The 13,678-nt window shown below is 46.7% G+C and overlaps 1 protein-coding gene across 1 annotated transcript in view; it reads left to right on the top strand.

Moving 5' to 3' along the window:
* Positions 1-842: 842 nt before the first annotated feature.
* The window catches only part of DHCR24 (24-dehydrocholesterol reductase), a 37,609-nt gene continuing 24,773 nt past the window's right edge, over positions 843-13,678 (top strand). Inside the window, exons 1-2 of the mRNA XM_047725809.1 lie at positions 843-1,183; positions 4,591-4,746. Coding sequence (XP_047581765.1) covers positions 953-1,183; positions 4,591-4,746 — 387 coding nt within the window. The 5' untranslated portion in view covers positions 843-952. The remainder of the gene's footprint in view (positions 1,184-4,590; positions 4,747-13,678) is intronic.

Genomic DNA, 13,678 nt, shown 5'->3' on the forward strand with positions numbered 1-13,678 from the left:
TTTAGCTCTTAAAATAAAAACCTCCTACACTTTCTAAAATTTCAGAAGAGGTGAGGGTCTAAGAATGGAGGTGAAACGCAAATGACACTGGATTTAACCTTTTGCTGGTAAGTCACTGCTCCGTGGTCCTGGCTGCCCTGGAGCACTCTAACCTACCCGTACCCGACCCCTCCCACCCCCACCCCTCCACACTGTCCGGCACAGTGGCCTGCCAGAGCCAGCTGGGGGGTCCTTCCTTCCTTCTTTCCCCTGGTCCTCCCTATCTGCCTCAGCCAAGTGGAAAAGAGGGGAAGGTGCCCACCGTCCAGAACTGCCGTAGAACTCAAAGGAATCTACAGAGAGCGCCTCGAGAAATGGAAAAGGTGCACCCAGTGGCCTTGCGGGTACAGAGCGACCTGACTGCCGCGGTCAGGGCCAAGTTTGCACTCTCCTTGGTCGGCTCAGTAGTCCTCCGCCAAGCTGAGGGTGACTGACCCGGCCCCTGGGGCGCCCCCAGCGCACCCCTTCGGAGTTAACCAACCCAACGCGTGACCGCACGACGCGCCACCCGAAGAGGAACTGCTGCAGCACGCGGCCCCTCCACTGCGGCCGCCCGCGCCCCCGCAGCCTCCCTCTCCGCAGGGCGCAGTTGACCCCACCAGCGCGCGTGTTTCCCAACCAGCCCTCCCCGCGCGTCGGCGAGGAGAGGGTGGAGCGGCCTGACTCCCGCAGCCAATAAAAGCAGCGGCTTCCTGGTCCGATCCCCGGCGCGGCTCGCCATTGGTCGCCGGCCGGGTCTCGGCCCACCGAACCTTTGCGACCCGAGCCAATCGCGAGGCGGCGAGACGACCCCCTGACTCCCCGGGAACGGGCGGCGGGCGGCGCGGGCGCAGGCGGGCGCGGCGCGGGTGGCGGTGACAGGCGGCGCGAGCCGGCATCCCCCTCCCTCGCGCGGCGCGCCGCCGGCCCCACCATGGAGCCCGCCGTGTCGCTGGCTGTGTGCGCTCTGCTCTTCCTGCTCTGGGTCCGTGTGAAGGGGCTGGAGTTCGTGCTCATCCACCAGCGCTGGGTGTTCGTGTGCCTCTTCCTCCTGCCGCTCTCGCTTATCTTCGACATCTACTACTACGTGCGCGCCTGGGTGGTGTTCAAGCTCAGCAGCGCGCCTCGGCTGCACGGGCAGCGCGTGCGGGACATCCAGAAGCAGGTGAGCGGCGCCGGGCGGGGCGGGAGCGGCTCCGCGGGACTCGGCCGGCCGTCTGCGCGGGGTGGCGTGCGGCGCCCCGGGAGCCCAGACTTCGCCGAGGCGGGACCGCGGCGTTCGAGGGGGATTTGAACTCAGAGCGTGGTGGTGGGGGCTTCCCGGGGAGGGAACGGAGTGAGCGAAGGCGCTCAGGGCACGAAACGTTGCTGGGTGTTTTCGGAGTGTCTACTCTGGAGCACTTGCGGCTTGCCCAGAGGGATATAAAGGATCAGGAGATCGGGGAGGGCGAGCCGTGCACAGGTGGCTGCCTGCGGGCCCAAGCGATCTCGGAGGCGGCAGGGCTTCAGGGAGGTGGCGCAGGCACTAGAGACTGGGAAGTAGGGGAATTGATAGGAGGAAGGTGTGTCAGGTGAAGGGTTGGGTGTGAGCCAAGCCCCAGAGGGCGAAAAGGTTGGAAACTCCCTTCGGAACTGGGGTCCTGAGTTTAGAGTTGACTCTGTAGTAGCGAGGAGGAGCGCTTGACTCGTTTGGAAGGAAGGCCAAAAAAGTGAGAAGGTAGCCCCGAGCCTGGGTGAAGAGCCTCGCAGCCCTGGGCCCCCCCCCCCCCCCTACCGCTCCCCCTCAGTCCTTGAGGAGGCATCCCCATTAACTCTGTACACCCTCCCCCCGGGGGCCCCGCCCACCGAGCCTGGGCCCTGCTGCCGCTCACAGTGGGGCCTCCTGCTCCGCTCCCAGGGTTGGCCTGGGGCTTCGGGGCTTGGGCATTTTCTTGGCTCCCTCGGCCCCTCCTTAGGTTCCTCTTAGGAGTGTCGGGTTGCAAAGGGCTTCTGTTTCCTGCCAAGGCTCTCAGCGCCCGTGTAGCCGCCTCCATGTTCTGTGGGCGCTTTGGTGGGTGCTGCAAGCAAGAGGGGGAAGATGGATGCTGCCGGCCACCCCTAGGAGGGGTGGCTCCCAGGAGGGCTAAGACCTTGGGCCGGTGGCAGAACGCAACGTGTGGAAGTGCTTTGCACGGGCTGCCCTGGGTTCAGCTGGTCACAGTCACAGCTCCAGAGCCCTACCTACTCTCCCTCCCCTGCTGCATCCTCTCTCCTAACTCTTTCTACGGGTTCACATTCTCCCATTTACTTGTTTGTCGTTCCCCCATTCCCCTCCAGTCGGAGCGTGAGCTTCTGGAAGGCAGTGACTGTTGTCAAACTCACCTCTGGCCCCTGGGGTCTAGGCAGAGCAGCCCGGGGACTTTGAGCCCACATTCTTGCAGCCCCAAATCTTGCTCGGTTCCCATGAGGATCCAGCCCAACCGGTAGTTCAGGCTTTAAGGGTTCCATACTGCCTTCATGCGGCCCACCCAGCAGCTGGAATGCAGCCCCCACAATCCATTCCCCACACTACTGAGTGGGTATGGAGCCCTTGTTTACCTAAACTAAGCCAAACGTTCTCACTGGACGGGAAGATGTACCTGTTTTACGGATGGGAAAAATTGAGGCTGAAGCGGTAGTCACATGTTCAAGGTGATCCCAGCTAGTAAATGGGGCTGGAACCCAGGTCAGCCTGGTTTTGGAACCTGAATTCTGACCTTTCTCCTTTCCCATCCCTTCCCATTCCACCCAGCAGATTTGGTTCTGTTGCCTCACACCTGGCCTGTGCTAATAGCCCCTGACTTGTTATCCTTCTTCTTGGCCCTCCCTATCTCTCTCTGGCTTGCATGTACTCACAAGAGGGACTTTGTACAACCTTGCCTCCTGGCCCAAATTCTTGCTCGGTTCCCATCAGGATCCGGTCCAACCGGTGGTTCAGGCTTTAAGGATTCCATACTGCCTTCATGCGGCCCACCCAACAGCTGGAATGCAGCACCCACAATCCATTTCCCACACCACTGAGGACGTATGAAGCCCTGGGATTGCAGAGTCAGGCTAGGGCCAGATGATCATGGAATCTGCCTTCTGGTCCCTTCACAGGAATCTTCCTCAGTCACCCCTCTGTGCTCGTACACCTCTATCCACAGGGCATCCTGGCCTCTGAAGGTTAGGAAAGCTGTCCCCCATGTTGACCTATTTGTCCTATCAGCTTCAACACATTCTCCTTCACGACTCTTGGTTACGTGTGATAGGAACTCAACTCAGACTGGTCCAAGCAGAGAGGGATTGTATTGACTCAGGTCCTAAAAAGCCCAGGAATAAAACTGGCTCAGGTATGGTTGGATCCAGGAACCCCTGTCCCCCATCTCTGGTTTTCCATCTGTCTACCATCTGTTGGCTCGGCTTTCCTCTGGGTTGACTTCATTCTCAGGGAAACCCATCTTCCCCGTGGAAACCCCAGCAGTTTCATCCAACCAACTCAGCGATCCCAGTTAAAAGAAACTGCCTCTCCTAGAACTGGACTTATTGTCTTGACTTGGCCCTTGGGCCCATCCTTTATGGCCAGAAGGATGAAATCAGACCTTAGTCATGGGCCCACCTTCTGGGGCAGGAAGAGACTCAGCTTCCCCTGGACTGAAGGAGGATGGGACTATTAGAAGCATATGAAGAATGAATACTCAAAAAAAAAAAAAAAAAAAGAAGCATATGAAGAGGAGACGGATGGTCAGAGGCCACAGCAACAGATGTCCATCTCTGCAGGAAGGGAACACTTTCTCCTGTGTTCCTGGTGGGCTTGGCATCTCCTAGGCCATTTGTTCTCTGCGTTATGTGTCCCGGGCACTTACGGTGGAGGTTTTGCAAAAAAAGCTCTTCCGTCCATCGGCTTGGTGGGCCTTCCCTGCCCCGTCTCTCCCCTTCCAAATGACATACGAATTAACACATACACATGCTTGGAACAGGGCTTGGCACCTAGGCCTAGTAAGTGGTGACTGTTACTCTGTTCTTGACTATTAACACAAGCCCGTCTGTCTTCCCAGGCCTGGAGTCAGGCAGCCCAGGTTACAAATCCAGGCCCCTCCCTTCACTTGTTGAGTGACCAAGTTCTTTTGCTTCTCAGCTTTCTCCCCTAGAGGAGGGGGCTGGCCATCCCCTGCTCCTGGGGTTGTTGTGAGAAGTAAAGAGACAATATACAGTGAGTGCCTACAGTGGGGGGCACCCAGGAGATGGTTATCTCGGGTAGAGCTCTATCATTACCACCACAGAGCCTTTCCTGAGCTTCCCAGGTTGTTTACCTAAGCACTTTGATCCTGGATTTTCACTCCTTTTCCATCCTGCTCGCTGGTGGGGCAGCCGGTCAGCCTTTCTGTTGGCCTCCCTAGAGGGAAAGGGCTGTGGGTCTTCCATGGGCTGGCAAGATGCAGGGGCTCACTAAATGTTTGTTGACACGTGAGGGCATCCCTCCAAGCTCCCTCCCCTTAAAGCTGGGCTGCAGGCTGCCCTGGGGCTCCCCACTCCCCCGCTGGGGCCAGCTGAGCCTCTGTCCCCCGGTTGCAGGTGCGGGAATGGAAGGAGCAGGGCAGCAAGACCTTCATGTGCACGGGACGCCCTGGCTGGCTCACGGTCTCGCTGCGGGTTGGGAAGTACAAGAAGACACACAAAAACATCATGATCAACCTGATGGACATTCTGGAGGTGGACACCAAGAAACAGGTGAGAGGGGCCCAATTCCCGGGCTCTGGGAGCAGGTGGCCACTATCCCTGGCAGGGGTGACTCACAGGGAGACAACTGTAACCAAGACGACCCCAGGCCTCACAGAAGGCTCTGCCCTCCTTCAAAACCTTATAGCTTTGGAAGAGATCAGTCAGAGCCCCATCCCCCAGGTGGGCACACTGGACTCGGGGAGACTCGTTGGTTGTCAGCAGTTCCCCAGGAAGAAGGGATGGGGAAATCATGGGCAAAGATGAGAGACAAAATGGAACCTATTTATCCCTTCCCAGTAAGGAAGTGTGCTATGGGCTATGGAGGTGACAGGGAGGGTGGGCCTTCTCCCGGGCTTCCTGGGGACCCACTTGTTAATAGCCTTACACATGTGTGTAGTCTTTGGCCTATCCAGTAATTTTTCTTGAAACCTGGCACAAGGAAAAAGGAGATAAATTTAAATCAAGGACAACACAGAGGGATTGTGTCACTCCTTCCTTCTGTCCTTCTTTCCTCCTTCTTCCACCTACTTTCCTTCCTTCCTTGTTTCCTTCCTTCTTCCTTCTACTTACTTTCCTTCCTCCCTCCCCCCTTCTCCCTCCCTCTCCCCCCACTTCCTTCTTTCCTTCCTTCCTATCACACCTTTATTTCTAACGGAAGACAGCACAATATCCTAATGGTAAGGAGTTATTAGATACCATATATCTGCATGCTGGCATTTTGATGTGAGGCCTTGGCCATGTTGCTTAATGTCCCTGTGTCTTTCCTTTTTATCCACACAGCATTATTGACATACACTTGGTATGCAATACTGCACAGGTGTCCAGCGATAATAAACTGTGGCGTATGTCTGCAGCTGTGAGGCCATTGCCACCACCAAGACAGTGAACATACCCATTGCTCCCAAAAGTTTCCTTGTGGCCCTTGCTAATCCCTGTTTGGCCCCTTCCCTGTCTCTTCCCTGCCACGCCCACATTCCTAGGCAAATAAGGACCTGCTGTGCATCACTAGTTTTGTATTTAAAGTTTTATATAAGTGGAGTCATTATGTACCCTTTTTTAATTTTGTCCGGCGTCTTTGACTCAGCATAATTACTCTGAGGAACCGTGGATCAGAGGTACATGCAGCATTATTGAAAGTGATGTTCCGGGACGCCTGGGTGGCTCAGTTGGTTAAGCAGCTGCCTTCGGCTCAGGTCATGATCCCAGCGTCCTGGGATCGAGTCCCACATCGGGCTCCTTGCTCATCAGGGAGCCTGCTTCTCCCTCTGCCTGCCATTCTGTCTGCCTGTGCTTGCTCTCTCTCCCTCTCTCTCTGACAAATAAATAAATAAAATCTTTAAAAAAAAAAAAAAAAGAAAGTGATGTTCCGGTGTATGCAGAGATCACAGTTTGTTTGTCCATCACCTTACTGATGGACGTTTGGGCTGTTTCTAGTTCGGGGCTGTGACAAGCAAAGGGGCGGGAGCATTCATGTACGTTCTTTGTATGGACATAGGCTTTTCCCTTTTGGGGATAAAAAACTGGAAGTGGAGTAGCTAGATCATATGACAGGTGTGCAGTTAACTTTTTAAGAAACTGTTCAGTCATTTTCCAAAGTGCCTGTAGCATTTTACATTCCCGTGGGTGTTCCCATGGCTTCACGTGATCGTACACTTGGTATGGTCGATCTTCTTAATTTGAGTCGTTCTAATAGGTGTGTAATGGTAACTCATTTTGTGGTTTTAACTTCCATTTTTCTAATGACTAATCATGTTGGGCATCTTTTCATGTGTGTATTTGCCACTTATAGATCTTTTTTGGTGAAGTACCTGTTGAAATCTTAAGCTAAAATTTTTTCTTCGGTTTGTTTTCTTACTATATTTCTAGAAACAAGTCCTTCATCAGATACACGGTTTGCAAATATTTTCTCCCAGTTTTTGACTTCTCTTTTGAAAACCATATATTTTGAATTTTGGTGGAGTGCAGTATAGTAATTTCTTCCATAGATCATGTTTGTGATGTCTTCTTTAAGATGTCTTGCCCTAATTCTGTTGTCATCTAGAAGTATTATGGTTTTCTGTTTTGTGTTTAAGACCGTGATCCATTTTGAGTTAATTTTCGCATATGGTGTGAAATAGGGGTGACAAAAATTTTTTTTGCCTGTAGATTTCCTATTGTTCTGTCCCCTTTTGTTGAAGAGATAATCTTTTCTTTACCAAATTGCTTCTGCTCCTTTGTTAAAAATCAGTTGTCCATATCTATAGGTCTGTTTCTGGACTCTTCTGTTCTGTTGATATATTTGCCCATCTGTATGCCAATGCCATACTGTCTTGATTACTGTAGATTCATAAATCTCCCTAAGAATGAATTGGAAAGTATTCCTTCCTTTTCATTTTTCTGGAGGAGTTTATATAAAATTGGTTTTATTTCTTCCTGCAGTATTTAGCAGAATTAGCCAGTGAAACCATCTGTCCCTGGAGTTTTCTTTGTGAGCAAGTTTTTATTAATTAATGTATTTGTAAATTAATTTATAAGTTATAATTAATTAATTTATAAATTAATTTCTTAAATAGCCCTGTGGCTCTAAAGTTGTTTTGTCTTGGTGAGCTTTGGCATTTTATGTCTCTACAGGTGTTTGTATGTTTCAGGTTGTATAATGAATTGACATTAGGTCATTCATAATATTCTTACTGTCTTTTGAATACCTGTAAAGCCCGTAGTGATGTCACGTATTTCATTCCCGATATTGGTCATTTGTGACTACTCTCTTTTCTTTCTGACCAGTCTGGCTAGAGGTTAATCAACTGTACTAATCTTCTCAAAGAAGTAGCTTTGGGTTTCATTGGTTTTTCTCTATTTTTACTTTGTTTATTTTCTATTTCATTGACTTCTGCTTTGATCTTTGTTAATTCCTTTCTTTTACTGATTTGCATTTAATTTACTCTTCTTGGTCTAGTTCTTTAAGTGAAAGCTAAGGTCATTGACTTAGGCCTTTCTTTTTTTCTAATATAGGTGTTTAGTGCTATAAATTTCCCCCTAAGCACTGTTTTTAAAACCATCCCACACATTTTGAATATTTTCATCTCCATTCAGTTCATAATTCTTTCTGGTTTCCCTTTTGACATTGTTTTCACCCATGGGTTATTTAGAAGCATGTTATTCAGTTTCCAAATATTTGGGAATTTTCCAGAGATCTTTCTATTGCCGATTTCTAATTTAATTCAGTTATTGTTAGAAAACATGCTTTTTATGATCAGAATGCTTTTCAACTTACTGAGACTTATTTTATGGCCCAGAATATGGTCTGTCTTGGTAAATGTTCCATGTGCATTTTTAAAAAATGCATATTCTGCTGTTTCGGAATGGTGTGTACTGTAAATGTCCGCTATGGTCAAGGTGGTTGATAATAGATTTTCTCTCTGTTCTGTCAATGATTGAAAGAGGTATTGAGGGGTGTCTGGGTGGCTCAGTCATTAAACATCTGCCTTCCTCTCAGGTCATGATCCCAGGGTCCTGAGATGGAGCCCTGCATGAGGCTCCCTGCTCCCTGCTCAGCGGGTAGCCAGCTTCTCCCTCTCCTACTCTCCCTGCTTGTGTTCCCTCTCTCACTGTATGTCTCTCTGTCAAATAAATAAATAAAAATCATTAAAAATATATTTTAGGGGCGCCTGGGTGGCTCATTGGGTTAAAGCCTCTGCCTTCGGCTCGGGTCATGATCCCAGGGTCCTGGGATCGAGCCCCGTATCAGGCTCTCTGCTCAGCGGAGGAGGAGCCTGCTTCCTCCTCTCTCTCTCTCTGCCTGCCTCTCTGCCTACTTGTGATCTCTGTCTGTCAAATAAATAAAAAAAATCTTAAAAAAAAAGAAAACAGATTTAAAAAAAAATATATATATATAGATAGATAGATATCTATATCTATATCTATATCTATCTATATCTATATATATATATATATATACATTTTTTTTTTTTTTTAAAGAAAGAGGTATTGAAATCTCTGCCTGTGATTGTGGATTGATTTCTTTTGTAGTTCCATCTGGTTTTGCTGCATGTCTTTTGCAAGGCTCTGTTAAGAGGTATATAAATGTTTAGGATTTTTATGTCCTCTTGATGAATCCCTTTACCATTATGAAATGACTGGTTTCATTCCTAGTTATCTTCTTCGCTCTGAAATCTACTTTGTCTGATATTATTAATAAAGCCACTCCGGCTATCTTTCGACTAGTGGTGGTATGGTGCACCCTTACATTGTTTCTTCTAGGCAGCATATGCTTAGGTATTGCTTTTTAATACAATCTGACAATCTCTGCCTTTTAATCAAGATGTTTAAACCATTTCCAGGGGCACCTGGGTGGTTCAGTCGGTTGAGCGTCCAATTCTTGATTTTGGCTCAGGTTCTGATCTCAGGGTCATGAGACCCAGCCCCGTGTCAGACTCTGCACTCAGCACAGAGTCTGCTTGAGAGTCTCTCCCTCTCTTTCTGCACCCCTGCTCCTGTTCACACTCTCTCTAAAAACAAACCAAAAAACCCACACACATTTATATTTAATGTTGTTATCAAAAAAGTTTGGCCTAAATCTGTCACCTTGTTCTGTTTTTCTTAAAGTAGGCTCCACACCCAGTTGGGAGCCCAGCACGCCAGACCCTAAGATTAAGACCTGAGCAGAGATCAAGAGCTGGATGCTTGGGGTGCCTGGGTGGCTCAGTGGGTTAATTCTCTGCCTTTGGCTCAGGTCATGATCTCAGGGTCCTGGGATCAAGCCCCACATCGGGCTCTCTGCTTAGCAGAGAGTCTCCTTCTCCCTCCTCTCCTCCTCAAATAAAATCTTTAAAAAAAAAAAGAATTGGATGCCTAATCAATGGAGCCACCCAGGCACCCCTGTTCTTTGTTTTCTATTTGCCCCTTTGTGCTTTGTTCCCTTTTTCTTTTTTTCTGTTTTCTTTTGGATTACTAAATAATTTTCAAAATCCTATTTTAGCTCTTTGGTGGCTGAATAGCTGGGACTTTATTTTGTTCTTTTAGCAGTTGTTTTGGGATTTATAGTTTGCATTTCACTTATCACAGTCTATCTTCAAGTGGTAGCATCCTATGTCATGTATATTTTAAGAATCTTACAGTAATATACTTCCCGTTCTTTCCTCCCCACCTTTGTGCTATTTTTGTCACAGTTTTATATGTTGTAAACTACACAGTGCAATATTATTTGATAGTCCAATATCTTTTAAGGAGATATAAATAATAAAAAATCTTATGTACTTACCTATGTAGTTACCATTTCTTCATTCTCTTGTGTGGATTTGTATTTCCATCTGGTTTCGTTTTCCTTCTGTCTGAAGGGACTCTTTTGACATTTCTTGTATGGCGATTTTGCTAGGGATGAATATTTTAGCTATTAAATGTCTGAAAACATTTCTTTTTGCCTCCATATCTTTTCCAACTTTTATTTTGAGAGACTACATGTAACATGAAATTTCTCATCTTAACCTTTTTTTAAAGTAGGCTCCACGCCCAGCATGGGATTTGAACTCACGACCCCGAGATCAAAGTCACATGCTCCACCAACCGAGCCAGCCAGGCTCCCCAATCATCTTAACCATTTTTAAGTGCACATTTCTTAAGTGATATTAAATACATTCACAGTGCTGTGCAGCCCTCCCCACCATCTGTTCCCATAGCTCTTTTCATTTTGTAAAACTGAAACTCTATATCTATTAAACTATAATTCTCCATTCTCCTCTCATCCCCATCCTGGGCGACCACCGTTACAGATTCTGTCTTTATGATTCTGACGACCCTAAGTATTCTCTAAGTGGAATCCTACAGTATTTGGTTTTTTGTGCCTATCTTACTTTGCTTAATAGCTTCAGAGTTCATCCATGTGATAGCATATTACAGAATTTCCTTCTTTTTAAGGTGGAACAATATTCCATTGTGTATATGTACCACATTTTGCTTATCCATTCATCTGTGGGCAGACATTGGGTTGTTCCCACGTTTTAGCTGTTGTGAATAGTGCTCCTGTGGACGTGGATGTATGAATACCTTTTCGAGCCCTGCCTTCAGCTCTTTGAGGTATATACGCCAGAGTGGAATTGCTAGACCATGTGGTAGTTCTGTGTGTAATCTGTCTTGAGGATCCACCACACCATTTTCCGCAGCAGGTGGACCATTTTACTCTCCCACGAACAGGACACGGGAGTTTTAATTTCTCCACATCTTTACTTCCACTTGTTATTTACTGGGTTTTTGTCTGGCTTTTTGATAATCTATCCTAACGCATTTGAGCTTGCCTTCGTTTTTGAGAGCTGTGTTCACTGGGTATGAAATTCCAGGTTGATGGGGTTTTCCCCCTATACTTTAAAGATGCTTCACTGTCTTCTTTCCTGCATTGTTTCCATAAAGAAACCTCTCATCCTTATCTTTGTTCCTCTGTATGTAACGTGTCTTCTGACCCTTTGGCTGCTTCTAAGATTTTATCATTAGTTTTGAGAATTTTTTTTTCTTTAATTAATTTTTATTTTTTCAGCATAACAGTATTCATTATTTTGCACCACACCCAGTGCTCCATGCAATCCGTGCCCTCTACAATACCCACCACCTGGTGCCCCCAACCTCCCACCCCCCACCCCTTCAAAATTCTCAGATCGTTTTTCAGAGTCCATAGTCTCTCATGGTTCACCTCCCCTTCCAATTTCCCTCAACTCCCTTCTCCTCTCCATCTTCCCTTGTCCTCCATGCTATTTGTTATGCTCCACAAATAAGTGAAACCATGTGATAATTGACTCTCTCTGCTTGACTTATTTCACTCAGCATAATCTCTTCCAGTCCCGTCCATGTTGCTACAAAACTTGGGTATTCATCCTTTCTTTTTTCTTTTTCTTTTTTTTTTTTTACAGCTTTATAAACATATATTTTTAATCCCCAGGGGTACAGGTCTGCGAATCGCCAGGTTTACACACTTCACAGCACTCACCATAGCACATACCCTCCCCAATATCCATAACCCCACCCCCCTCTCCCAACCCCCTCCCCCCATCAACCCTCAGTTTGTTTTGTGAGATTAAGAGTCACTTATGGTTTGTCTCCCTCCCAATCCCATCTTGTTTCATTTACTCTTCTCCTACCCCCTTAACCCCCCATATTGCATCTCCTCTCCCTCATATCAGGGAGATCATATGATAGTTGTCTTTCTCCGATTGACTTATTTCGCTAAGCATGATACTCTCTAGTTCCATCCACGTCGTCGCAAATGGCAAGATTTCATTTCTTTTGATGGCTGCATAGTATTCCATTGTGTATATATACCACCTCTTCTTTATCCATTCGTCTGTAGATGGACATCTAGGTTCTTTCCATAGTTTGGCTATTGTAGACATTGCTGCTATAAACATTCGGGTGCACGTGCCCCTTCGGATCACTACGTTTGTATCTTTAGGGTAAATACCCAGCAGTGCAATTGCAGGGTCATAGGGTAGTTCTATTTTCAACATTTTGAGGAACCTCCATGCTGTTTTCCAGAGTGGTTGCACCAGCTTGCATTCCCACCAACAGTGTAGGAGGGTTCCCCTTTCTCCGCATCCTCGCCAGCATCTGTCATTTCCTGACTTGTTAATTTTAGCCATTCTGACTGGTGTGAGGTGATATCTCATGGTGGTTTTGATTTGTATTTCCCTGATGCCGAGTGATATGGAGCACTTTTTCATGTGTCTGTTGGCCATCTGGATGTCTTCTTTGCAGAAATGTCTGTTCATGTCCTCTGCCCATTTCTTGATTGGATTATTTGTTCTTTGGGTGTTGAGTTTGCTAAGTTCTTTATAGATTTTGGACACTAGCCCTTTATCTGATATGTCATTTGCAAATATCTTCTCCCATTCTGTCAGTTGTCTTTTGGTTTTGTTAACTGTTTCCTTTGCTGTGCAAAAGCTTTTGATCTTAATAAAATCCCAAAAGTTCATTTTTGCCCTTGCTTCCCTTGCCTTTGGTGATGTTCCTAGGAAGATGTTGCTGCGGCTGAGGTAGAAGAGGTTGCTGCCTGTGTTCTCCTCGAGGATTTTGATGGATTCCTTTCTCACATTGAGATCCTTCATCCATTTTGAGTCTATTTTCGTGTGTGGTGTAAGGAAATGATCCAATTTCATTTTTCTGCATGTGGCTGTCCAATTTTCCCAACACCATTTATTGAAGAGGCTGTCTTTTTTCCATTGGACATTCTTTCCTGCTTTGTCGAAGATGAGTTGACCATAGAGTTGAGGGTCCATTTCTGGGCTCTCTATTCTGTTCCATTGATCTATGTGTCTGTTTTTGTGCCAGTACCATGCTGTCTTGATAATGACAGCTTTGTAATAGAGCTTGAAGTCCGGAATTGTGATGCCACCAACTTTGGCTTTCTTTTTCAATATTCCTTTGGCTATTCGAGGTCTTTTCTGGTTCCATATAAATTTTAGGATTATTTGTTCCATTTCTTTGAAAAAAATGGATGGTACTTTGATAGGAATTGCATTAAATGTGTAGATTGCTTTAGGTAGCATAGACATTTTCACAATATTTATTCTTCCAATCCAGGAGCATGGAACATTTTTCCATTTCTTTGTGTCTTCCTCAACTTCTTTCATGAGTACTTTATAGTTTTCTGTGAATAGATTCTTAGTCTCTTTGGTTAGGTTTATTCCTAGGTATCTTATAGTTTTGGGTGCAATTGTAAATGGGATGGACTCCTTAATTTCTCTTTCTTCTGTCTTGTTGTTGGTGTAGAGAAATGCAACTGATTTCTGTGCATTGATTTTATATCCTGACACTTTACTGAATTCCTGTACAAGTTCTAGCAGTTTTGGAGTGGAGTCTTTTGGGTTTTCCACATATAGTATCATATCATCTGCGAAGAGTGATAGTTTGACTTCTTCTTTGCCGATTTGGATGCCTTTAATTTCCTTTTGTTGTCTGATTGCTGAGGCTAGGACTTCTA

The sequence above is a fragment of the Lutra lutra genome, chromosome 4 (assembly GCF_902655055.1).
Source record: "Lutra lutra chromosome 4, mLutLut1.2, whole genome shotgun sequence".
In the NCBI taxonomy this organism is placed as follows: domain Eukaryota; kingdom Metazoa; phylum Chordata; class Mammalia; order Carnivora; family Mustelidae; genus Lutra; species Lutra lutra.